The 25,308-nt window shown below is 34.5% G+C and overlaps 3 protein-coding genes across 14 annotated transcripts in view; 1 reads left to right on the forward strand and 2 right to left on the reverse strand.

The window, feature by feature from the left end:
* LOC127062532 (GTPase-activating protein CdGAPr) overlaps positions 1-5,613 on the reverse strand; it is a 40,740-nt gene extending 35,127 nt beyond the window's left edge. The window contains exon 1 of the mRNA XM_050990957.1: positions 5,332-5,613. The gene's annotated coding sequence lies outside the window, so the exon portion shown is untranslated. The remainder of the gene's footprint in view (positions 1-5,331) is intronic.
* On the forward strand, positions 1,093-22,107 carry LOC127062531 (acetyl-CoA carboxylase). 11 transcript variants are annotated; one of them, XR_007781148.1, is made up of 14 exons: positions 1,093-1,541; positions 6,808-6,947; positions 7,887-8,181; positions 13,309-13,432; positions 13,540-13,870; positions 13,991-14,288; positions 14,371-14,584; positions 14,665-14,998; positions 15,090-15,550; positions 15,649-19,479; positions 19,565-19,844; positions 19,911-20,191; positions 20,273-20,997; positions 21,484-22,107. XR_007781148.1 is itself a non-coding variant. In XM_050990943.1 (14 exons), exons 1-13 carry the CDS (start codon positions 1,465-1,467, stop codon positions 20,885-20,887), a joined length of 7,281 nt encoding a protein of 2,426 aa, XP_050846900.1. In that variant the 5' UTR covers positions 1,093-1,464; the 3' UTR covers positions 20,888-20,920; positions 21,484-22,107. The 11 variants fall into 11 exon arrangements, 9 of the variants coding, with proteins under 9 accessions (XP_050846900.1, XP_050846898.1, XP_050846907.1 ...); XR_007781149.1 differs by having other exon boundaries at positions 20,273-20,939; XM_050990943.1 differs by having other exon boundaries at positions 20,273-20,920.
* On the reverse strand, positions 21,367-25,258 carry LOC127062535 (SID1 transmembrane family member 1-like). Of its 2 annotated transcripts, none has more exons than XM_050990965.1 (10): positions 24,721-25,258; positions 24,304-24,494; positions 23,930-24,237; positions 23,696-23,846; positions 23,510-23,593; positions 23,123-23,437; positions 22,497-23,046; positions 22,143-22,411; positions 21,856-22,065; positions 21,367-21,767 (listed from the first exon to the last, which is right to left on the reverse strand). In XM_050990965.1, exons 2-10 carry the CDS (start codon positions 24,478-24,480, stop codon positions 21,480-21,482), a joined length of 2,352 nt encoding a protein of 783 aa, XP_050846922.1. In that variant the 5' UTR covers positions 24,481-24,494; positions 24,721-25,258; the 3' UTR covers positions 21,367-21,479. The 2 variants fall into 2 exon arrangements, with proteins under 2 accessions (XP_050846922.1, XP_050846921.1); XM_050990964.1 differs by having other exon boundaries at positions 24,658-25,257.
* Positions 25,259-25,308: the final 50 nt, after the last annotated feature.

Raw genomic sequence — 25,308 nt, forward strand, 5'->3', positions numbered from 1 at the left:
AGAGAGAGAGAGAGAGAGGTAGTAATGACGCAATTTTTCTTCAAACTTACCGACGGTTTAATCGATAAATATTTTCTACAATAAGAAAAATCAATACATTTTGTTTCGTTCTGCTCATTTTTTAAAAGCGACAAACGCTTTCTCGGTAGGTAATGTAAATCATATGTTACTTCAAAATCGTTCTGTCCATCTTTCAGATATATCGTTGCGAGCATGTCTTTATAAGAATTATCCGAAATCAAATTCCAAAATATGTATCGTAAAATATTGAAAATATCGCGAGTATCGTTTTCGCAGTATCCATAATTCGTCAATTGGATCGAATAGTATCCGCCATATTCTTTCGACATTTTAACGTCTATGTGAATATACTTCGATTTTTTCGATGTACAATATTGGGATTTCCATAGATCGAGAAAGCGAAACAACGCCTGGAAAAACGTTCAAAGTGCGTGTAGTGAAAGTAAATATATATATATATACTTACACATATGTATTAATTAATATTAGTTAACCGACATAGTTAACCGACATGCATATAAACGACATTATTCCCGCGTTTACACTTGAAGAAGAAGAAGAGGAAAAGAAAAAGTTAGATCGTAATAATTGATAAATCGTATTTTCTATAAAGATCGTTGTCGGAATAACTTTCAAAATTGCTATAATATCGAACGAATTTAAATAGAATTTTATTGAAATTATATAAAAGAATTATCTATGAGCCTATGTCGTCATTTTCTTTTTCTTTTTCTGATCAATGATATTTTACTTGACAGATAAAAGAAGTAGAGAGATAAAAGTTAAATATAGGTATACGAAATAGAAAAAGTTTTTCGTTTATCTTTTTATATTGGTAGGATTATCGAGGGTCATACGGAGTTAACGTCTGCTAAAGCTGACTAGAATAATTCGACAAAGAAAATTACGTGAACGTGTAATTGCTATCGATACCCTTTTCACTACATCCGTCATTAAATTAACGTCCAACGTCGATACCTCCATGATGGGCGCTCAAGTGCCTGCAGAATGTCGACCTCTAGACGATACGAGAAAAAAACACTGAGCAAAGAAACGAGGATGCTCGATCGGTAAGGTAGACGTGAAATCATTAGTAGTCGAGTTAGAACAAGATAAAGTGATAGAACATAGGTAACTAAACGAAGAGAAATATAGAAATCGAGAAAGGTGAGGTTTAATGGACAGTGACGTTGGTATACCAACTAACGCCGCGTAAGGTGATACAGTGTGTACGAAATTAGTGTGATAATAAGTACAAAAAGAAAGATAAATGTACGGAAGGTGACAAAAACATTTTATTGCCTTAACGATCAACGTCGATCTATGATTGATCAACGTTGACCAACGAGGCTTCTCTAACGCGTTTCGGATCATAACGCTTTGCGTTTTAACATTTACACATTTTTTGTCGTTGTGATAATTGTCGAAAGAAAGGCTACACGAATGACAGAACACGCACGAGACGACGAACCTAACCTCAGGGAGGAGCGTGCTACTCCACCGCGTAGGATTCGTCACCGGTGAGTTAGAAAAAAATGGCTTCTCTTCAGTGATATAGAATATTCTTTTTCTTTTTATTCTTATCTCATATTTCGCGTTAATTCATCGGAGTTTTTTCTTTATGTCATGAATATTATTCTTGATCGGAAATTAATTCGGCTGAGTTCTTCTCGGTAACGCGGGTTCCCTGGAAACACGCCACGCTTCGAGCCGACCAATCACAAGTCGTTCCAAGTCGCCTGACTCGTCTCTCGACCAATCGTACGAGGTCTATCAACTTTTGATTGCCTCACGTGCAAATCTATAAACGTCGTAGACAAGTTCGTACAAGAGAAACAATATTTTCTTCCTTTCGTGTGATATTTTCTTGTGTGTCGCCGCGTCGTGTGTCGCGACACGCGCGTGTTTCGCGTGTGTACATTTTTGGTCTCTTTCTACTGTTTTTCTTCGCTTCCTATCAAATATTAACGAACATTTGTGTGACTTTTATCAACGACATAATTCCCTTGATATTTTTATGGCTTGGAACGAGAGATTAATATAATAATTAATTGCGAATGTAATCTAAACAATTCATTCGAAAATAAATCATTGAGTACCCTTGTAGTAACGGAACCACGTGGTAATTGAGAGGTTAATTAATTAATTAAAAAAGTCGAGTGAGAAGGTCGATTTGAAACGACAGCTAAGAAAACTACGACAACACGATTTGTGATTCAATAAACGTCTTAAAAGTACTAAGATGCTTCCGAGGCATAAATTGACGTATTATGCAACCAATTTACAAGTTGTATTATGCGTAGTACTCGTGGATGGTGGTCTAAGATGTTCGAAATAACGTCTAATCTTTATATATATATATATATACACATTTGTACGTGCCCACATTACAGCCTAATTTCCAACTAAAAGTTATCGATCGTTTTTGTTATTTTTACGTTCGACCTACATGACTTAAATAATACGATTTAGAATAATATCTAGGTAAATGAAAAATTGTTATCTTTCAATTTTTTTCCTTTTTTTTTTTTACGTATAAAGATAAAAATCATTATCATATAACGCATTAAATATTTATGATTATATATATGTTCACACACGCAGGCATACGCGCGCGCATCGTACACACGTATGTAACAAAGTATAATTTAGAAATGAAACGCGTTTCATGTAAATCGCGAGTTTTTTTTCCCAATCGGTTGCTATTGGATACGTAAGAATTACAGTGTACATAATAGATTTCGTTACATTGTTTTCCCTTTGCAATAAGTTTCATTCGTAGTAAACAAAAGAAAATATATAAAGGAGGAAAGAAAAAGAAAAGAAAGGAGAAAAAAAAAGAAAAAAAAAAGAAAAAAAAAAAGCTCGTATCAACGTACTTATCTTCACCAACGTAATCATAAATTCGTAGTAAGTCCAACGTGTCGACATTGCAAATAGTGATCGGTCATTATGTAAATATCTTTTCTTGAGTTTTTGTAATTAACCTTGCATAGGTAGATATGTATATATATGTGTGTGTGTGTGTGTGTATATGTATATGTGTATCGATCGCATGTAAAAAATAGAGCTGTTTCTATATGTATATCAAATCAATTGTCTAACACGATTGTGACTCTCTGCTTCTATTACTTATATCTTTGCGAAATAGTTGCAAAAAAAGAGATAAAGTGCGTAATGTGTATAGTTACCAGCGTACCCCGCTTTCGCCCCTTTTTCTCCCTCTCTCCTTTCTCTACCCCTTTCATTTCATGACACGTTAAATTTATAATATTTTTTTCGCGTTAAATGTAATCTTTAACGAACGTTTCATTCATTATCGCACAAGTCATTTGAAAATACTCAGGTAAGAGAAATCGCGAAAAATTCGTGAACATTTTCTGTTTTCTTTCCTCTTTTTTTTTTTTTTGATAACAATGTAAATGTGTTTTTCGTTAAATCGTAATATAGAGTTACTACCATGTTACTAACTTCGATTCTAATGTTAACTACGATTCAAATTGATCGGCATGATTTTTAATTTCTATTATCATTTTCTTTTTATCTTATCATTTTAATAACGTTAACATTTTATAATGTAGAAATAAGAAGAAGAAAGATTAACAGATCGGTTGATCGATATAATGACTTATTAAATATCATTTAATTTATCATAAGATGATTTATTATTATATATTAATTTTTTCATCAAAGTTATCAATATCGCGGCTAAAACGAGAAATATTATTTGTATAGAGTGTGTGATATTCTTATTTTCAAGGACGTCCTGTTTCTAGAAGTCCCTGGTATCAAGATCTAATACATTTGGAAGTGTACTGAGTTGTGTTTGTACGTACATATGTACTTAAGTACGTAAATGCGTAAGTGCGTAAGTTTGTATGTGCGTCTGTCTAATAAAAACAACGTTATCGAGTTTCGAAGGACTATAATCGCATATTTTCAGTCTGAGGTCATGCGATTTGCATGAGAAAATTTTGCGATAACATACTGACCGAAGTATTTAGATAAACACGTGATTTAAAAACAACCATCATGAGATAAACATGCGAGTTACATAACTTTGAATATTTTATTAAATCGATCAGTGATGAGAAATAACGAGAGGGTGAGAGAGAAAGGGAGAAAATATGAATATAATGATAAGGAGAAAAGTGTATGACTTTTTCTAAGTTAAAAATTAGATAGCAATGCGTAAGAAAAAAGAAAACGAAAGAAAAAAGAAAAGAAAAGAAAAGTTAGAAAAGAAAAGAAAAGTAAACGTTATATGACAAACGAGCATATACATTTCCATGAGAAAATTTATTGAACGATAAAATGATTTATTGACAATTGTCGTAACTTATTTTGTTTTTCTCATTTTTCGTTTTGTGAAGTATAGTTACGACTATGGATCGTAATATCAGGTGTACTCGTGCCATTGAACCGTTCGTGCTAGTTACAACGATTCTCGAGATTGACGTTGTTTCGTTAATGACGCACGTTCTTACTTTGCATTAAAATCCGTATAATGATAATTCGCATACCTCGATTCATGTTGTTGAGCTTTATCTGCTCTGAATGTACGTGCTTATAAAAAACGGACGTAAGAAGAAAAAAGTATTTCCGTGATTTCTACCGATTGTGAGAGACGATGCTTGAATACCCGTTTTTTTTTTGCATCGCATAATTATTTCGAAATTATGTGAAACTGTAGTATAATTCTAAGGAAAGTAACGGATGTTAGAAATTCTCACCATGACAAACTCGACTTTCTGTGGAATTTTACGGTTTAGTTAATGATTACACATTCTTATTCTTTCATACGATAAAAAAGGAAGAAAGAAGAAGTTATTGTACGTAATCGAATCATTTCATTTAAATATAATTTTGAAATACGAAATTATCATAAAATTCAGCAAACCTTTCAATAAATATAAGTCGTAATCTACCTTCTCGTCATAGTTTTAATTTAATATCTTAACTTTTATATGAAGTATTGTACAGCTTAAGTCTAAATCGTATTAATCATTTACAACGTGCTACAAGGAAACGAAATTTAACCAAACTGAGAATTACGAAACTTATTATTATATAAGATGAATCGGTAATTACATTGCCATTGTAATTATTTATTTACAAATTTATTTAATTCTCGTTAAAGGATGTTTCGTAGAAAATTGAACATTTCATTTTCATTTAAATTTATTTCACAGTCATTTTATCTTCGAGAATAAATTATATTTCTTGTCAATAATTATTGATTCATCTTCTATACCAATATACAAATGTAAAACGACAAATGTAAATTTCAATGTTAACGAATACACACACCTAATTTTATCTCGTCAATCTAATATGGCAGCCATTTTGATGACATTCTTCTATCCTTGATCGCCTCAACGTGTCCATCTTCTTCCTTTTCTTTTTTCTTTCTTTTGTTTGAATAAATATATTCGTTAAAAGTCGTTTTAAATATTTCTCTTCGATACGTCAACTTTCACGAAAGCTTTCACAAAGATTAAGTTTCCTAACGGTTACGATTCAGATCGTTAAACAGAGTCTAACGTAAAGAAGCAATGATAGAATTGGCGTAACTGATGACGGCTCGTGTTGTCGCGGAACTCGCAACTTGTTTCTCGAGAAACGTAATAAACAAAGAATGAAATAAGAAAAAAAAAGAAATCAATTGGAATAACATTCGATTTGGACGATGTTGAGGGATGAGAGAACGAGGTGGGGATAGATGCGAGTAAAATTCAAGGACATACATACACAATACTTGTGACCTTTGAACCTTTTAGTATTGTCGTATCCGGTCATTCGTTTATTCGATATTTCTTCTACGGCTTATCGATATTATCGTTTTACGAACATTCGTCGAGTCGAGTCGAGTTATGTTCGTGGCATCAACGCGATCGGCAGTGTGTTTCTATCATTCGCGTCGTTCGATCCTTTTTCTTTCCCCCCCCGATTTGTATATCCGATTATTCGATACTAGTTAATAAAATCCAGAAAATTCAATTCAAATCTTGCGACAATTTATGCGAGCGAATAAATCGTTTATTCTTTAAGCGTCGATTATAATTAAGATCGTACGTCGTTTATCACTAAACTATCAGAAAAATCTTCATTAATCCTATACGCAAATTCATTGGTACGAGCAAGCACTCGAATGTTTGTATACTTCCTTTCGTCGATATCGGATTGACACGGTCTGTTTCAAGGCCGATAAATATATATGGTAAAGTTTTGATCGTCAGTGTGATTCAAGACTCACGGATGATAGGATCAATCAAGAGAGGATTGAAGTACGAAGAAGAAAAATATACGAAATAAGGAATTCTGATTTGAAAGAAGAGGGATAAAGAACAAACGAATAAAGAAGGATCTTGAAGAAGTGAATGATCGAAAAGCCTGGTATCGGCAAGGTGCGCATTTAGCATGCTACGGAATCTTCTGAACACTCTAACCGGTACTTCGATTTGACATAAGAAAAAAAAAAGAAAAAGAAAAAAAGAGATAGAGAAAGAAAGCCGTTGCTTTTGCTGTCCTTTCTTTCTTTCTTTCTTTTTCCCCTTCCACTTTGGCTCTCGGCGCGTAATTCACAAAGTACAAATTGTTGGAGAATTATTAAGAAAAGGCAAGATTTTTGAAAAAGTTCGCGTCTCTTCGTCGTGAAATTTGAAAATTGTTCGCGTTTGACCGCCTAACGCGGGGTGTCCTCTTCAACGTGCTCCTAATAATTCTCCTTTTAATCCTTCTCTTCGTAATCGGTGGTCCGGTGTCCGTTGCAACTGGTGTCCGCAGGTGGTTTCAGGAAATTCTGTACGAGCACGAAGAGGAACCCCCTTGGTGGTGGTGGTTGTGGTGGTGGCGACAGTGGTGGGGTTGGTGGTCCTCCCTTTTAACAAAGGCGAGGAATCGTCTCGGTCGTAGACCTCTTCACGGTGAGTAGAAAGCCTTTTTCGCGTAAGGCATCTCTTCTACTGCTTCCCCGACGGATTTCGATCGATTTCTTGAAATATTATCTTTTCCCACTGTTCTTCTTCTTTCTCAAGAATTTAACGACCTCGTAACGTACGTAATGTACTCAGCTGATTCGTTGACATTAACAATTATAATTGATGCCTGCATGTGTGGGTAATTTGACCTTGAACTTGGGTTATCATAGAAATCCGATGAATTCCTTCCTCTTGTATCCTTAATAAACACATTGTGGATTTAACAACTGTTCTTTTATTATCCATTTGTAAACATTTCCAAAGGCTTCCAAAGACGTTACGTTCCTGTAACGCGTTATGCATGGATAATGGAAATTAGAAAATATTTTTCATCTGGCCATTGGTATTAATGTCGATCGAAAGTTAACAATAGATATTCTATTGTTTTCTATGGTATAGCAAATATTTCGATGTGCGTGCGTACATATATCTAAGTACGTCGTTTTCTTTTGCTTGGCACCTCATTAGCGACATTTCCAGCTATGCGTTATTGGCAGGAAGTCGTATTGGTTCTCCCGCGATTAGCTTTTCTTCTTTCGAACACTTCTTCCACGTTAAACAGAGCCTACGTTCGACCGAAGAGCGTAGTTTCAAGATGGAATAGTCGTTTTATGATAGGTTCTCAGCTCGGTTAATCGCCTTTAGAAATCAGGAATTTTAAACGCTTTCTTTGCATGCCGTTCGCTCTCATAGAATCGAATTCCTATTTTCCAGGAATAGATTTAATGCTGGTGGTTTTGCCTACTTAGGTCTTCTTTTTCCCCTTTTTCCCTTTTTTCTTTTTTTTTTTATTATTTTTTTTTTGTCGCCAAATTTCTCCGCAAAACACTTTTCTTTCAAACAGTTCTTTATCCCGAGCTCGCGTATACGCGACTTGTTTTGAAGGTAACGAGAAGGAAAAACCAGAGGAGTCACAACCAAGGATCTCCTCCTCTTCCTCTACGAGCGAAGAAGAGATCGTTCATATCGTTGAACCTTCTTCTGGTGATAATAGGGAAGACAACTTCGAGATGTCCGAAACGACGCCGGTTAGCTTCGTCGTCGGGGAACCCGACCCAGACGCCGAAGAGGAGTTGGAGATTGGCGATAGTTTTCCCATTGATGGAAACGATGGGAACAGCCTTCAAGGTCAACAATTCTCCATCCCTCCAGGCTTGGTTGAACGACGTAAACGACTCAGGTGATCATCATAAGATTTTTCTACTTGATCTCGTTTCCCAATGTTATTTTCGAAAGAGATATCTCGATGATCAATGAAAACGATCTAACGATTTAGTTTTTTTGGGACATTCGATTGCTTTTATCTTTCGTCGATAATTGAGATGACAACAAAGTTTGACGAGAATTATTTTCGTAATAATAATAATAGATAATAATGATAATTAATAATGATGATGATGATGATGATGATGATGATGATGATGATGATGATGAGACGACGATGGTACTTAATGCTGATTTTTCACAATTCCAAATGCAGAAGAAATGACTACTTATAAATTTGAGTAATGTCTTTATTTCTTTCATATACTCGTTTTATGAAAAACGTTACATGCATTTAAATTACATTGTAACCATTATTGACCTTCCTAACGAATATCAATTTGCGTATTCATAAAAATGTTTTATTTAAATAACTGATTAATCATATTTACATTATAAAATGATTGGCTTCCAATCGTCATTTTGTAAATGAGAAATTCATTTTAAATATGGCCGCGGTTTCATACGTTTACGATATATTTGATAAAAGAAATATTTAAACGAACGGGAATTGAACGTTCGTCAATATATATTCTTCCTTATTTTCGTATTTATAATTTATTTCTCTTTTCATGTAGAAATTTAACAATTTAATGACACTATAAAAAATAATTATTTCAATTCGTGATTGTTTTATTGAGTTGCCAGTGAATATATCAACAGAACGATCTCATAATGTTCTTTGACCGTAATTACTTATTCATGTAATGAGAATTTCATAATCAAGTTATGTCTACTCGTGGATACTATTTATCATTTATTACGTATATTGTGGAATATTTTTGTATATTAAGAAGCAAACCAAATGTCGCGAACTTATTTTTTTACTTATTAAGTTACTACTGTATCTTTTACAATATAGGATGGAACAGAGTAGTATCGAAATCAAATACCCAAATATTTCCTATGAATTAAATGGTATGACCAAATTTTACAGTACATGGCTGTGCCATTTGAAAAATGAAATGCAATGATATATAATTTTTGTTTTGTTTCGTTAAAGATTATTTTTATTTATCAGGGTCAACCGGTTTTTTGTTAAACGAAACTGATTTAGTAAAGTATTTTTTTTGTAACGTTTGATAAACTCATAAACAAACAAAAAATTTCGAAGAGGGACCACTTCGTTGACCTCGAGATGATCTTGAACGAAAAAAATCTCGTTTGAATGAAGCAAAAAGTAGAAGTTTTTTTAAAGAAGTAATTTTTAAATTATGATTGACATTAATTGTACTTGAAAATAAAAAAAGTACCGTGTCAATTTATTTACCTTTTCGAATTGTGCAACTTTGTCCTGTAAAATCGTTGCATACCAACCAATCGAAGAGAAGTGTTAAGTGTTGCTTATATAGCAACTCTGTCCATGAATCGATAAATCATGTCAGCGGATTTGTATGGAATTTAAAGTCGTTTTACAAATTGCCCACGATTTATTAATCCATGTAACACGTATGTAAATGATAGAAGATTCACGATAAAAATTAAATTGATGAGTATCGTTCCTCCTAGAACATATAGAAAATATAATATTTATTTATCGTCGAATTTCCTTTGAAAATAAATATCTATAATGAAAGGAAATGACCAAGTTGATACTACGAAATATTTTAATGAAAAATATAAATAAATAAGTAATGATGTATTATCGTATTTTAAATCAACGTAATTTGAAAATAGTAAGTTAAAAATATTATCGGGCATCAGGCACGTCTCACAAGGCTCATTTATTTTATATCAATTTCGAGGTCACGAACTTTAAGGAAAATACGAATCCAACGAAAACTTTTGTAATAACGCGTTAAACGAATTGAAAAACATCCAAACTCGTTAGATTTTCTTTTATATAGCCGACGGAAGTTTCTGAACTTCATCAAATTCGAACGGTTCAAAACTGAGTATGCATTATGAAAGTACAGTTAACCTTGTTTCTGGTAAGCCGTTATGAAACATATTGACGACACTATAGAAAGGATGGTCGAATCTTTAATTGGGTCGTTACCCAATTTTACCTTGAAGAAAAAAGATTAAATAACAAGTGAAACATATTTCTAATCGATACGAGCATTGACCTATTTCTTTTTTCTTTTCTTTTCTTTTTTTTTTTGTTAATAATTTATCTTTTTAACATAATAATTAGTTTAACGTTATTAGCGTCTTTATAATGCATATTGAGATATCTAATCTCACTTGAAAGTAATGAACGAACTACGTTCATCAGAAATCATAAAAATGCAACAAGTAGATAATTTTCTTTTTCTCATTTTACATAAGAGTTAATTATAATAACATGTTCTGAATTTTGTGTAAGTATAAGGAAATAAGATTTCGTTTAGATATAAGATACATAAGTTTCTTTCTTATAAAAGCTATTGATAACAAATTTTAATAATCTGATATTTTTTATCTTGTGCTTCAAACTAAAACCATCCTTTCTTTTTTTTAATTTTTCATATATTTGATAAAGTGCATATATTAATATTTTTTCTCACATATATACATACATACATATATATATATATATATAGGATTTTAGGAATATATATATATATATATATATATATATATATATATATAAATTTAGAGTACTTTGCTTGGTTTAAAAAAAGTCGTTCTATTTCAGAAAGTCTTTGAATATCTTTTTGAGCAATTCCGTATCTCCGTAGATAAAGCACGCACATGTAAATGATTAGATGTACTGTGCTTGAAAGATCAACGGGCAAATGAAGCTTATTCTCATTGGTCGTTAATGGATCAGCTGATTTTACCATCGAATGCGTGTAAACAGGTCTCTCTTCTGATCTATGCTAGCCGTTGAAATGACTTGCAGAGCGTTTGAAACGTGCACGCTAGTATGGAATAGCAATAAATTTTGAACATGAATGTTTATCACTTTTTAATGTATATTTATCACTTGACATACGTTATGCTTTTTTCTTGATCTTTCATTATTAGTTTGATTACTTAATAAGATATTAATTTTTTAAATTTACAATTCTAATTGAATACGATGTCATATTATCGATATTCATATCACGATCGATTCATTCATTATCGATGATATGATTTATGGATAATTTTATTGTTTATGATTGTTCATTTAATTGGAATTTTATTATTCGAATCGTGGATTCTGGCTAAGATTAAAATGAAATTCTTTCTATATGTATCTCATTTTTTTTAAATTAATGTCGGATATTTGATAAAGAAAGTACGTGTTCAGCACTTCCTTATAACAAGTGCAGTATAGGTAGTAGGGGATTTCTCGCATGTCAAAGAAAAGTAACCGTTCACCTTGCCTATAAGCTGTCAGTGACGATCCGTCTTTCTTTGTAAAAGGACGTTTGTATCATAATCCTTTCTATAATATTTATTTTTTTTTCTTTTTACCGCGAAAAATTCCATCGTCAATAGATCCAGTTAAAAAATTTCACCCATTGCTAGATTTCAAAACGTTCTGTATCTTTACGAAAAAGAGCGAAAAATGCGATTTCGATTGATTAATTAATAAGAGTTGTTCTTGAATTTAAAAAACTGTTCTTCAAGATCCTTTTTTGGTCTGAATCGAGAATACTCGATCTCTCGGCATGACTAGAATCTTTCCGCGTTTTTTCTCATTCGGTTGTTGATTTAAAAATGAAGTCGTAGCTTGTAAAAGAATATATGCGGAAAATATAAGAATTTTCAAACAAGTAATTATAGAAGAGATATATCTCTAAACGTTTATAAAACGAATATAAAACGCGAGTGACCTTGTGATGTTCTTAGAATCTTTCAAGAAGAATATAAATATAATGAAAGAATGTTTTACGAAGTAAACGATGGATTTCTCGTATACATAAGAAAATGAATAACGAAATTATCATGAGTATGGATGAAGGATTGGACTTGGACCTATGAACGCTAAGAAAAATGACTGCGTAAACACGCTTGTTAGAGTATTCTTTTGGTCCTTGAGAATAGTGATCGATAACTTTTGAATTTTGAATTTCCTTGGACGTTACGTTGGATTTCGTTGTTTTTTTTTCCTCTTCTTTTTTTCCCTTCCTTTTCTTTTTTATGTGGTATCTACGGGATGAAACGCATCAAGAGATTTGTTTTAGCTGAAAGAACTGAAAAAGAACCGATGTGGACAAGTTCCGATAATCTTCAAGGAACAACTATCGTCAAAATAACAGCATCGGACGAAGATAATGCGCAAGGAAAAGAGGAAGAAACGAAGAATTATTTACAACCAAGAACATCTGGATTAACGTAATACTGTCTCGATAATTTCATTTTAATAGATATTTCCGTAGAATGGATATCGACAAAGTAGCGTAATGTACGCGGCGTGTTTACTCGTAGTCATTTGTGTAAATATACATTATATATGTATACATATATATACATATAATTTTTTTTTTATAAAAAAGCATTTTATATGTAACATTGGCGGTACAGGCAAGAAAAACAGCTCGACGTGCGATTTATCGATGTATTTTTGTTACAATTTATAGTCGATTAAAAATAAAAGATGATTATTGTAACGATTGAAAAAAAAAAGAAGAAGAAGGAAAACAGAAGACAAAAATATGGAACTGGCTGTATCAATCGGATTGATGATACTGCTATCCAGAAAACGTGTACCAGTTTAGAGGCACGACATTGCGTGAGCCGTTTAAATTAACGGTTTACATACTTTCTCCACTCTCATTCATGCATTTTTAGCATAGTCAGATGACAAGGCAGCAATCTTTCTCAGGAATTCATAGAAATGATGCGTCTACCGTGATCGTCTTTTTTATCATAAATACATATCTTATAATGTCATACTCGTTACGAAGTAGCAGACAACAACGGGAACTAACGCAATAAAGATGAAAACTATTACGTGAAGATATAGAAGTTATATTTATTATGTTAAAATATTTATGTAATCAATTATAGATTATATTAATGTAATAGTGATACGTCGATAATTTTTCTGATAAAATAATAATAAAACACTAATCGATCTTGATCGATCAGTTTTAATTAAAAGCGTGGTCCGTTTTCATTTTTGCAGACCCAGCATGTCGCAGGGTACGGTGATGATTCAGACACAAAATCGATTGCAAGAGAAAGACTTCACCGTTGCGACACCCGAAGAATTCGTACATCGTTTTGGTGGCACCAAGGTTATCAACAAGGTAATCGAATAGCATTTAAAAAGATAATAAATGGTTATGCGACGAATAGAATTTTCTTAGATTCTATTTCAATTAAATCGATTTTATTTAATTCGCATTATTTGTAGGTTTTAATAGCTAACAATGGAATCGCTGCAGTCAAATGTATGCGGTCGATACGACGATGGTCTTACGAGATGTTTAAGAACGAAAGAGCGGTACGTTTCGTGGTCATGGTCACGCCGGAAGATCTCAAAGCTAACGCGGAATATATCAAAATGGCTGATCAATATGTTCCCGTACCTGGTGGAACAAACAATAACAATTATGCGAACGTCGAGCTCATCGTGGATATCGCAACGAGGACGCAGGTGCAGGCTGTTTGGGCTGGATGGGGTCACGCATCAGAAAATCCTAAATTACCAGAGTTACTGCATAAGAATAATATCTCTTTTATAGGTAAAACGTTCGACTTCTCTTTCGATCGAAAAGTTATGAACTTGATTAAAAATCATATAAATGTCTATTATATACGAAGAATATCTATTTAATCGTTCGTATTATGGTAATAACATTCAGGTCCATCCGAGAGAGCTATGTGGGCTTTAGGTGATAAGATAGCTTCGAGTATTGTCGCTCAAACAGCAGATGTTCCTACGTTACCTTGGTCGGGATCTGAATTGAAAGCTCAATATAGTGGCAAGAAGATAAAGATATCGACCGAATTGTTCAAGAAAGGTTGTGTTTCCACCGTCGAGGAATGTCTTGCCGCGGCTAATAAAATTGGTTTTCCGATTATGGTGAAAGCTAGCGAAGGTGGCGGCGGTAAGGGTATTAGAAAATGCGAAAACGCGGAAGAGTTGCCCGCCTTGTTTAGGTGAATTGAATGATCTGTAATTAATAATAATCTCTTTTTAAAGAAACGTTATATATAAATCATACGTTCGTAATTTTTGTAGACAAGTGCAAGGCGAGATACCGGGTTCACCGATATTTATCATGAAAATGGCGAAATGTGCTCGCCATTTAGAGGTTCAATTATTAGCCGATAATTACGGTAATGCAATATCGTTGTTCGGCCGTGATTGCTCTATCCAAAGAAGACATCAGAAAATAATAGAAGAGGCACCAGCGGTAATAGCCAAGCCTGAAGTCTTCGAAGAGATGGAGAAAGTATAAACACAATAGTTTCATTAATTACAAAATTCTCTTCTCTTGTACGTTATGTAATACTTTTCGTGTCGATTTAACAGGCTGCTGTGAGATTAGCAAAAATGGTCGGATATGTCAGTGCGGGTACCGTTGAATATTTATACGACACTTCTGGCCGTTATTATTTTTTGGAATTGAATCCTAGACTTCAAGTGGAACATCCGTGTACCGAGATGGTATCGGACGTTAATCTGCCCGCTGCACAACTTCAAGTGGCGATGGGATTGCCTCTTCATCATATCAAAGATATACGTCTCCTTTATGGCGAGAGTCCTTGGGGAGACAGTCAAATAGATTTCGATCAGTTACGTCATAAACCACAACCTTGGGGACATGTGATAGCTGCTAGAATTACCAGTGAAAATCCTGACGAAGGTGATTGTCCTATCGGGAAAATTGCGAATCGATTGTATGATTTATACCGGTGTTCAATGCATGATGCGTTAATTTTATTTATGTATTTCAGGTTTCAAACCGAGTTCTGGTACCGTACAAGAATTGAACTTTAGATCGTCGAAGAACGTTTGGGGTTATTTTTCTGTCGGAGCATCGGGTGGTCTTCACGAGTTCGCAGATTCTCAATTCGGCCATTGTTTTTCCTGGGGGGAAGATCGTTATCAAGCTCGAGAGAATTTGGTGATAGCGTTGAAAGAATTAAGCATCAGAGGTGACTTCAGGACAACGGTAGAATATCTTATAACTTTGTTGGAAACTGAAGCCTTCCAACAAAACAATATCGACACGTCGTGGCTCGACGTGCTTATAGCGGAGCGTGTTAGAAGCGATAAGCCAAACGTTTTATTAGCCGTCACGTGTGGTGCCATTCATATTGCTGATAGAACTATCACTGCTGCATTCACTGAATTTCAGACGGCCTTGGAGAAGGGTCAAGTACAAGGCAGTAATGATTTAAATAACCTCGTAGATGTGAGTCGATTTGATTGTCTAGTTTACTTATGTAGTTAAAAAATATATTCGTTAAATGTAATGCAAATTTATCGATCATTTTGATTAAAACATTTCAGGTAGAACTAGTGAACGATGGTTACAAGTACAAAGTTCAAGCAGCTAAGTCAGGTCCTAATAGTTATTTCCTCGTTTTAAATAGTTCCTATAAAGAAATCGAAGTTCATCGACTTTCTGATGGTGGTTTGTTACTCTCGATGGATGGTGCCAGTTATACGACATACATGAAGGAAGAAGTAGATCGTTATAGAATTACTATAGGTAATCAAACCTGTGTATTTGAAAAGGATAACGACCCGTCTTTACTTAGATCACCATCAGCGGGTAAATTGATAAATTTCTTGGTGGAGGATAGTGGTCACGTCGATAAGGGACAAGCTTACGCTGAAATCGAAGTTATGAAAATGATAATGACGGTAACGACCAGCGAAGCTGGTACATTGTTCTACGTGAAAAGACCAGGTGCTATTCTCGAAGCTGGCACTGTTATAGCTCATTTAGAACTGGATGATCCATCTTTGGTGACGAATGCTGAGGAATATAGTGGCCAATTTCCAACGCCAGCGGTACCAGCTATACCAGACAAATTGAATCATCTTCATTCCAAATATCGGACTGCTTTAGAAAATACACTAGCTGGTTACTGTTTACCAGATCCGTATCATTTACCACGTTTACGTGAACTCATCGAAAAGTTCATGTTCTCCTTACGCGATCCTAGTTTACCGTTGCTCGAACTTCAAGAAGTAATAGCTACGATATCAGGAAGAATCCCAGCTTCAGTCGAGAAGAAGATCAGAAAATTGATGTCCTTGTACGAGAGAAACATAACTTCTGTTCTTGCACAATTCCCCAGTCAACAGATCGCAGCTGTCATTGACGGACACGCTGCTACGCTTTCGAAACGTTCCGATAGAGATGTATTCTTCTTGACTACTCAAGCGATCGTACAGCTCGTGCAGAGATATCGGAATGGTATACGTGGTCGAATGAAAACTGCCGTGCACGAACTCCTTCGTCAATATTATATGGTCGAGTGTCAATTTCAACAAGGACATTACGACAAATGTGTGTCCGCTCTGATAGAACAATACAAGGACGATTTAAGTACCGTAACTGCCATGATTTTTAGTCACAACCAAGTAACTAAAAAGAATATATTAGTGACTATGCTGATAGATCATCTCTGGGCGAACGAACCTGGCCTCACCGACGAATTAGCTAGTACTTTAACGGAATTGACCAGTTTGAACAGAACGGAGCACAGTCGTGTTGCGTTAAGAGCCAGACAGGTATTGATAGCTGCTCATCAACCTGCCTACGAACTCAGACACAATCAAATGGAATCCATTTTCTTATCAGCCGTTGATATGTACGGGCACGACTTTCATCCAGAAAATCTTCAAAAGCTGATACTCTCCGAGACGTCTATATTCGATATCCTTCATGATTTCTTCTATCATTCGAATCGTGCAGTTTGCAATGCCGCCTTGGAAGTTTATGTTCGCAGAGCCTACATCAGTTACGAGTTAACGTGTTTACAACACTTGGAATTGTCAGGAGAAATACCTCTCGTACATTTCCAATTCTTGCTCCCTAACAATCATCCTAATCGACAAACCCAATCGATTGTTAATTACAGAACAGGAGCGATGGCAGCATTCAAAGACTTCGATCAATTTCGCGAATACTCTGACGAGATCTTGGACTTGTTGGAAGATTTGTCGTCGCCGAGTTCAGTATCTGTTAAAGTCCTAGAGGCCGTAGACGCGATTGGTAGCGAATCACGTCACAGTACGTCCATAAACGTATCGCTCAGCACTGCGGCGGAAGCTGCAACTGCCGCAGAATTAGGTGAGAGGCCAGCTGAACCTGTACACATTTTAAGCATTGCCATTCAAGAGAACGGTAATCAAGACGACGCTACTATGGCAAGATTATTTGGTGACTGGTGTGCAACGAGCAAGGAAGAATTAATATCTCGTGGTATCAGAAGAGTCACTTTCGCAGCCCTAAAGAAGAAACAGTTTCCAAAATTCTTTACGTTCAGACAAAGGGACGGATTCGTCGAGGATAGAATTTATCGACATCTCGAGCCAGGGTGTGCTTTTCAATTGGAACTTAATAGAATGAGAACATACGATCTGGAGGCCTTGCCTACGTCGAATCAAAAGATGCACCTGTACCTTGGACAGGCAAAAGTAGCGAAAGGGCAACAAGTTACAGACTATCGTTTCTTCATACGCTCTATTATTCGTCATTCCGATCTTATAACGAAGGAAGCAAGTTTCGATTATCTTCACAACGAAGGAGAGCGCGTGCTGCTCGAAGCTATGGATGAGTTGGAAGTGGCCTTTTCGCATCCTCTAGCTAAACGGACCGAATGTAATCATATCTTTTTAAATTTCGTTCCTACGGTGATAATGGATCCTGCCAGAATAGAGGAAAGTGTTACCAGTATGGTACTTAGATATGGTCCGAGATTATGGAAGTTACGTGTTCGCCAGGCCGAAATCAAAATGACAATCCGTCCAGCTCCGGGCAAATCGACGTCGAATATACGCTTGTGTATCGCCAATGACAGCGGTTACAGTATAGATTTACATCTTTACGCTGAATCGACGGATCCTAAGACAGGTATCATTCGTTTTGAATCTTATCCACCGCCTGCTGCTAACTTATCCAATTGGAGACCTGGCCCTATGCACGGTTTGCCAATTTCAACACCGTATCTCACCAAGGATTATCTTCAAGCCAAGAGATTCCAAGCGCAAAGTGCTGGTACCACTTACGCGTACGACTTGCCTGACATATTTCGTCAGCAAGTAGAAAAGTCTTGGCACAAATATATCGAGGAGAGACCAAATTCGAACATCACGATTCCCACGTCTGTGATGGATTGCGTTGAGCTAGTACTGGACGGTGACAATCTCGTTGAACAAAAGCGTTTGCCTGGTGAGAACGACGTAGGCATGGTAGCTTGGAGATTAACTCTTTACACGCCTGAGTTCCCGACTGGTCGTGATATTATACTTATCTCCAACGACCTCACGCATTTTCTCGGCTCGTTTGGCCCAATGGAGGACTTCCTATTTTACAGAGCATCCGAGAGAGCGAGACAACTTGGTATTCCGCGTATTTATTTCGCCGCGAACGCAGGTGCACGTATTGGTCTGGCCGAAGAGATCAAAGGATTGTTCAAAATAGCTTGGGAGGATGAAAGTGAACCTGAAAAGGGATTCAAGTATATATACTTGACACCAGATGATTATGCTCGTTTAGCACCTTTTAATTCAGTCAAGGCTTCCTTGATTGAGGATCCAGCCGGTGAATCTCGTTATAAGATTACGGACATCATTGGCAAAGACGATGGTATAGGCGTAGAGAATTTAAAATACGCCGGTATGATTGCTAGCGAAACGTCCAGAGCTTACGACGAAATCGTCACCATCTCTATCGTTTCGTGCCGCGCTATTGGTATCGGTTCTTATTTGGTGCGTCTTGGTCAGAGAACAATTCAAATTGAAAATTCTCACATCATTCTTACTGGTTACCGAGCATTGAACGCCGTCTTAGGACGCGAAGTGTACGCTAGTAACAATCAACTAGGGGGTATTCAAATTATGCATAATAACGGTGTTACTCATGCGGTCGATAGTAGGGATTTGGAAGGCGTGGCCACAGTTCTGAAATGGTTGAGTTATTTCCCCAGGGCAAGGGGTACAAGTTTGCCGATATTACCTTCACCTCTCCCCGATTCTATCAACCGAGACATTACTTATGTACCTACGAAAGCACCTTATGATCCAAGGTGGATGTTAGAAGGTAGATACTCGCCTAACGATCAGAATGTCTGGGAAAGTGGTTTCTTCGATCGTGGATCGTGGCAGGTACGGTTCACTCTTTATAAATCTCCCTTAGCAACTGTTTTAAATTTTATTATTGATGCTATTAACGATTTGTTAAATTATCTAGGAAATCATGAAACCTTGGGCACAAACTGTGATAACAGGTCGAGCAAGATTAGGTGGTATACCTTGTGGTGTTATTGCCGTTGAAACAAGAACCGTCGAACTACATCTTCCTGCTGATCCTGCTAATCTCGATTCGGAAGCTAAGACAATATCACAGGCTGGTCAAGTATGGTTCCCAGATAGTGCCTACAAAACTGCACAAGCTATTCGAGATTTTAATAGGGAAGAACTGCCGCTTGTTATATTTGCTAACTGGAGAGGATTTTCCAGTGGCATGAAAGGTATATATGACGAATCTTTGTTTCTTCGTCATCCTAGAATCTAATGATTACGCGTAAATTTTACAGACATGTACGATCAAATTGTGAAATTCGGTGCCTATATCGTCGACGCGCTAAGAGAATACACGAAACCTATATTTGTATACATTCCACCAAACGGTGAACTCAGAGGTGGTGCATGGGCCGTAGTGGACACTACGATTAATCCACGATACTTAGAAATGTTTGCTGATACCACCAGTAGGGGTGGTGTCCTGGAGCCGACTGGTATCGTAGAAATAAAATTTAGAAACAAGGATATCGTCAAGACTATGCATAGAATAGATCCTGTTATTCAAAAGTTAAAAGTATGCTTTTATATTACCTGATTTCTTCGATTGCCATTTTCGTTAATAATCGTCCTATCCGTTAATCAATAAATCTTCTAGGAAAATCTTAATGCATCAAATTCAATCGAGGAAAAAACGGAAATCGAAACAGTAATTCGTAAGAGAGAGAAAACATTGATACCGATATATCAACAAGTTGCTGTCTACTTTGCGGATCTTCACGACACTCCAGAACGAATGTTAGAGAAAAACGTAATACAGGATATAATACCATGGCAAAAGGCAAGGCCGTTGCTTTATTGGAAATTAAGACGGAGACTTTTGGAAGAGGATATCAAGAAGGATATTTTGTCAATGCAACCTAAGCTCGACGTTAGACAAATCGGTGCGATGCTACGACGATGGTTTATCGAAGATAAAGGAGCTACAGAATCGTACCTTTGGGATCAGGATCAAGCGGCTACCACTTGGTTGGAGGCACAGCTTGTTAATGAAAATAGCGTTATATCACGTAATATTATGTGTGTAAAGAAGGATGCAGTTATCACACGTATCAAAGAAGCTCTCGAAACTTGTCCAGAAGTAAGATTAGATGCTGTCCTGGAAATCGCTCATAGATTAAATCCTGCCGAACGCGCCGAGTTACAAAGGACTTTATCGCAAATGGAAGCACCAGATCAGGAACATCACATCGATTCGAGTTCTTCATCCTAATTCGTGAAAATGTTGTGCATCTGCGTACCTGGTGTATGTAGTTTTATTAGAAGTAATTATTTGTACAGACATTCACGCGATATTCTTACTTGTTGATAGCAATCATACAGGTATAGTATAATTTTTTGATGGCATATGATTGGTTTAATCATAATTGTTTTTAACACTAGAACTACCGACAATTATTCCGGTATATTAAGGTATGCCTCATATATGTGTATCTCAGAGAAAAAAGGAAGAAAAGAAAACAGAAGAGAGGAAAAAAGGAATTTATAAAATTGATCATATGTATATATGTAATAGAAAAAAATCATAATGCCTTGAGAAAACATGTGATGAAAATTAAAATAGAAATTTTTATAAAACCAATTGAAATCGGTCGTTTTGACTGGTTGGTAAATCTAGTGTTAAGGATTTCTAGGGAAAAAATTAAAAGATTTATATAACAAAAGTAGTAATATTTTAAGAGAGTAGCCATGTAAATTTTATATCATCTTTAATTATTTGTCTTTTATATTATATACATTATATGCAGTCTTAAACTTGCATAAATCTCACATTAGATACATGATCTCAATTTATTTATATAACTTTAGAAAACTGGGATTTGACTTCGATGTACGTCAACAAGATCATCATCTAAGGTAAGTAAAATCATAAACGAGAAGAACATCGCAAATGCAGACAAGAAGTGCCAAATATCGTGTGAATCGAAAAAGTTTAATAATATGCAAGGCTTATTAAAAAGACGTGATTGAGCGGGAGTAAGATTCCAGGATATCGTCTTATGTATGAAGAAATATAATGCAGCTGCCCAGAATAAGACTGCTAATATGATGTACATTAATGGTTTAAGTAAGATTTTTTCTTTATGGCACAACTGTAAAGAAACAATTATTATGTTACAACAATTAAGTAATCACAAAAAATATGGATTAATGATCTAAAAAATTATTTTCAATAATTACCTTCATTATTATATAAAACAATGTATATAAAATTAAATTGGACATTAAGATCGCTAATAAAAATGTAGCGAAATTTTTCTCATGATATAGATTACCATATACCGATAAACCAATATTACACAAATTTGCTACAACAAGCATTGCAAATCTTCCAGCGTAAAGTGGCCGGAATAAATATGTTACTCCACAACGTGCGTCGTGTTTTAATGTCTACAAAACAAAATACACAATGAAACATTTAAAATGTCATAACATGGAACTGTTATAATATAAAAAAAGAAGCATACTTGAAAAACCCTAGTAAAAAGGCCTCTGTTACATCTCCAACGTCCCATATAATATATCTGGGCTGTTAAATTCAAACAGGCAAACAAATGTGTTGTCGTAAATATCGCCCAAAAGTATGTGGAACCATCCAAGACTCCAACTAATCCTAAAAGTATAATAAGGGCCAATGTCCCAAAGGTTACTGGAGCTCTAGCGTTTATATCAGGATGACGAGTTTGATAAATTTTTATCATACATAGTACTGCTATTATATACATGAAACTAGTATCTGAAATGTATATAAAAAAATGCAATATTTTCTTAACAAAATTATTAAAAAAAGTTAAAATAATAATATATTAATATTATATTACCAAATTGAAAATTACTACGACTTGGACAGACATGGTAACTTCCCGAAAGAACACCTTCCATTATGAGTGCAGTACCCATTGCATAGAAAAGTCCATAATGCTGTGGTATTCCATAACATTTTGTTTTTTGTTTGTCTGATTCTTCTAATTCTCGTGTATACGTTAAAAATATAAATAATAAACCAAGCAGAACGTATCCACAGTTTGAAAAAACGTGATTAAAGTCGGATATTAATCCCAATGGATGTGCACATAGGAAATTATAATAACACATATCTTGATTTCCAGTAGCATGAAGCACTCGTTCATATGTTATTACCAGTTGTAAAACAGGTAACGTATAAAAAATAGCAACAGTTGCTAAATAATATAAATACAAGCGTGATTTATGCTTTAAAATTTTTGGTTCCTTCCGTGCTAAATCACAAACTGACAGTACAATTTTTGTTCGTATTACTTCTTTATCTGAAAGAGCATCCTCCATCATATCAATATCATCCTCATCTAATGAAGAATCTTCTTCAACCGTTGCCCATTGACTAGGACCAATCTGAAAACAAATTTCTATGACAAAATATCATAAAATAATAGAAAATTAAAAGCTTTATAGAATTCTAACATTATACCTCTTCTAAAGTCGAAGGACTTTGAATATTTTGACTAATTTCATTGTCTCTGTCAGTTAGCATTTCTTCCCGAAGCTTTTTACCTTCTCTAATTTTACCTACAATCACAGCTACTACACAGCATGCACAGAATATAATGATAACAAATGCTGCTGCACATGAAGCCACAACGTAATCTTTTTTTGTAATACTGGCATTTACAGTTAATGTAATATTTTTACTCCTAAGTAACCTGGTGCTGAGTACACCATTACAATCTGTGTCATCTCCTTTAACTACGAGTACAATAAAAAATCCAAAAGGATATGCTTCTTTCTGAAACATATATGAATATCTGTATTATTTTACAATTTTAATTGTGTTCTTAGAAAAGAAAGAAATACTTACAGATACTGTGATACCACCTTTCTGACTTATAGTTTGCCAATGTCCAGAAAATTCGATATTTCGTTCCAAGTCAAATACTGGACACTAAAAAATAATATAGACGTATGTGTGCATATATAAATATATACATGAATAATTATATTAAGATATATAACAAAAATTTTATTAAAAAATTGCACAACTTACGGATACGTTTTGTATAGAGAATGTCATGCAAATATCATTATCTGATTCAACACTAACAATTACAGACGAACTTTGGGATTCTTCTGGAAAGATGTAACTATAATATATGGGTTCCGAAGGAGAAATTTCTACACTTCTTTTTTCATTTAGTCTGGAAAACAAATGGTATTAATGTAAACTATAATATATTCTAAATAATCTAAAAGAAACGAATAACGATGCAGTTCAACTTACCTTATATTAAAATCTGTTTCTTCTGTTACACTAAGATTAAAAAAGATATTTGTATGACTAGCTGTAGATATACTAACAGAAATAAAATCTTGATCATCTGCATCATGATAATCACTTTTATAATATTTTGTTGAACATAACGTTCGACTGGTTTTATTATATTTTAATGGATCAAAATTTACACTTTCAATAATAAGAGGAATCTGCCAGGATAGAATTCCTCTATCTTGTCGAACGACTACGATCAATGGTAAATCAGAGGTAGCATCACTTTGCACTTGTATTCTTGCAGTTTTTAATAATGTGTTCTAAAAAGCAAATCAGACCAATTATATGATATATTTTTTTTTAAATAATAATATGATATACTTTACATTCTTTGTAGGATATAAGAATACATATTCGATGGTACTGTTTATTGAAGCATTATAATTTTGCGTATAGTTTGCAGATATAACAATTGGAGTAAAGGATGGAGCTAGTAAAACGGCCTTAGTTTTTAGAATACTAATAACAATCAACGCTATTGATGATATCAGGAGTTTCCACATGTCCGTTTTTGTACCTATTAATATAAAAATATTAACAATTTGAAACTAATTAATTTATAACATCTATATAATTTAGTTGATATTGCTTAAAAATAAATATAATTTGCTAAAACAAATGGTCAATTAAAATTTATATATAACGTTACATATTTGTGTTTAATTCTTCTGATAGATTACCATTAGGTATTTCCCCTAGCCATATACGACATAAATGAATCATTCGAGTATTATCACACTCACACACATCCTCTGGTTTTTGATGTTGTTATTCATTGGTTATTTTGTCCGTATGAAAATTGTTTTAATGCTGAGTAGTCGACGATGACAACTACTCTTTAGATAATTGATTAATTACGCGTTGAATACGCGATTATATTAACATAAGCTTTTTAATGTTTTTCTTTGACATGAGATGATTTTATCACATATAGTTACATGTTGAGGAAAAAAAAAAAGAAAAAAGAAAGAAAAAAACGAATAAATAATAATAAAATACAGAACTGTTGCTTCAATACGTTTAAAGATCAAAATTCCAGTAATTAATCAATCAATCTTTGGAGAACAAGATAATTCGTTAATACAAAGAATTTCGCCATATTTAAATTATCTATAGTTTCGTAAGATCAGGAAGAATTGATATTAGATTACTATTATAATTAGTCATGTCATGATCTTCTTTAATAAGACAGATATATCGAAAATTCGTATTCGCGTTTAAATATTCACGAAAAGATAATAATGTGATAATGTGTACTTTAATTTCTTTTAAACTCTACTTTTACGACGTTGCAAGCAAAATAAAAATCTCGAATGAAATCTCGATAGAAA

This window comes from Vespula vulgaris, chromosome 3 (genome assembly GCF_905475345.1).
Source record: "Vespula vulgaris chromosome 3, iyVesVulg1.1, whole genome shotgun sequence".
NCBI lineage: Eukaryota > Metazoa > Arthropoda > Insecta > Hymenoptera > Vespidae > Vespula > Vespula vulgaris.

Bases quoted from the DNA above. Each gene is read 5' to 3' on its own strand.
- LOC127062531 (XM_050990943.1), top strand. From the start codon at position 1,465: ATGACAGAACACGCACGAGACGACGAACCTAACCTCAGGGAGGAGCGT. The intron at 8,182-13,308 runs GTGATCATCATA...TCATTTTTGCAG, and splicing joins GAACGACGTAAACGACTCAG to ACCCAGCATGTCGCAGGGTA. The intron at 19,480-19,564 runs GTACGGTTCACT...TAAATTATCTAG, and splicing joins TCGATCGTGGATCGTGGCAG to GAAATCATGAAACCTTGGGC.
- LOC127062535 (XM_050990964.1), bottom strand. From the start codon at position 24,700: ATGATTCATTTATGTCGTATATGGCTAGGGGAAATACCTAATG. The intron at 24,238-24,303 runs GTAAAGTATATC...TTTGCTTTTTAG, and splicing joins TCTTATATCCTACAAAGAAT to AACACATTATTAAAAACTGC. The intron at 23,047-23,122 runs GTATAATGTTAG...ATTTGTTTTCAG, and splicing joins GTCCTTCGACTTTAGAAGAG to ATTGGTCCTAGTCAATGGGC.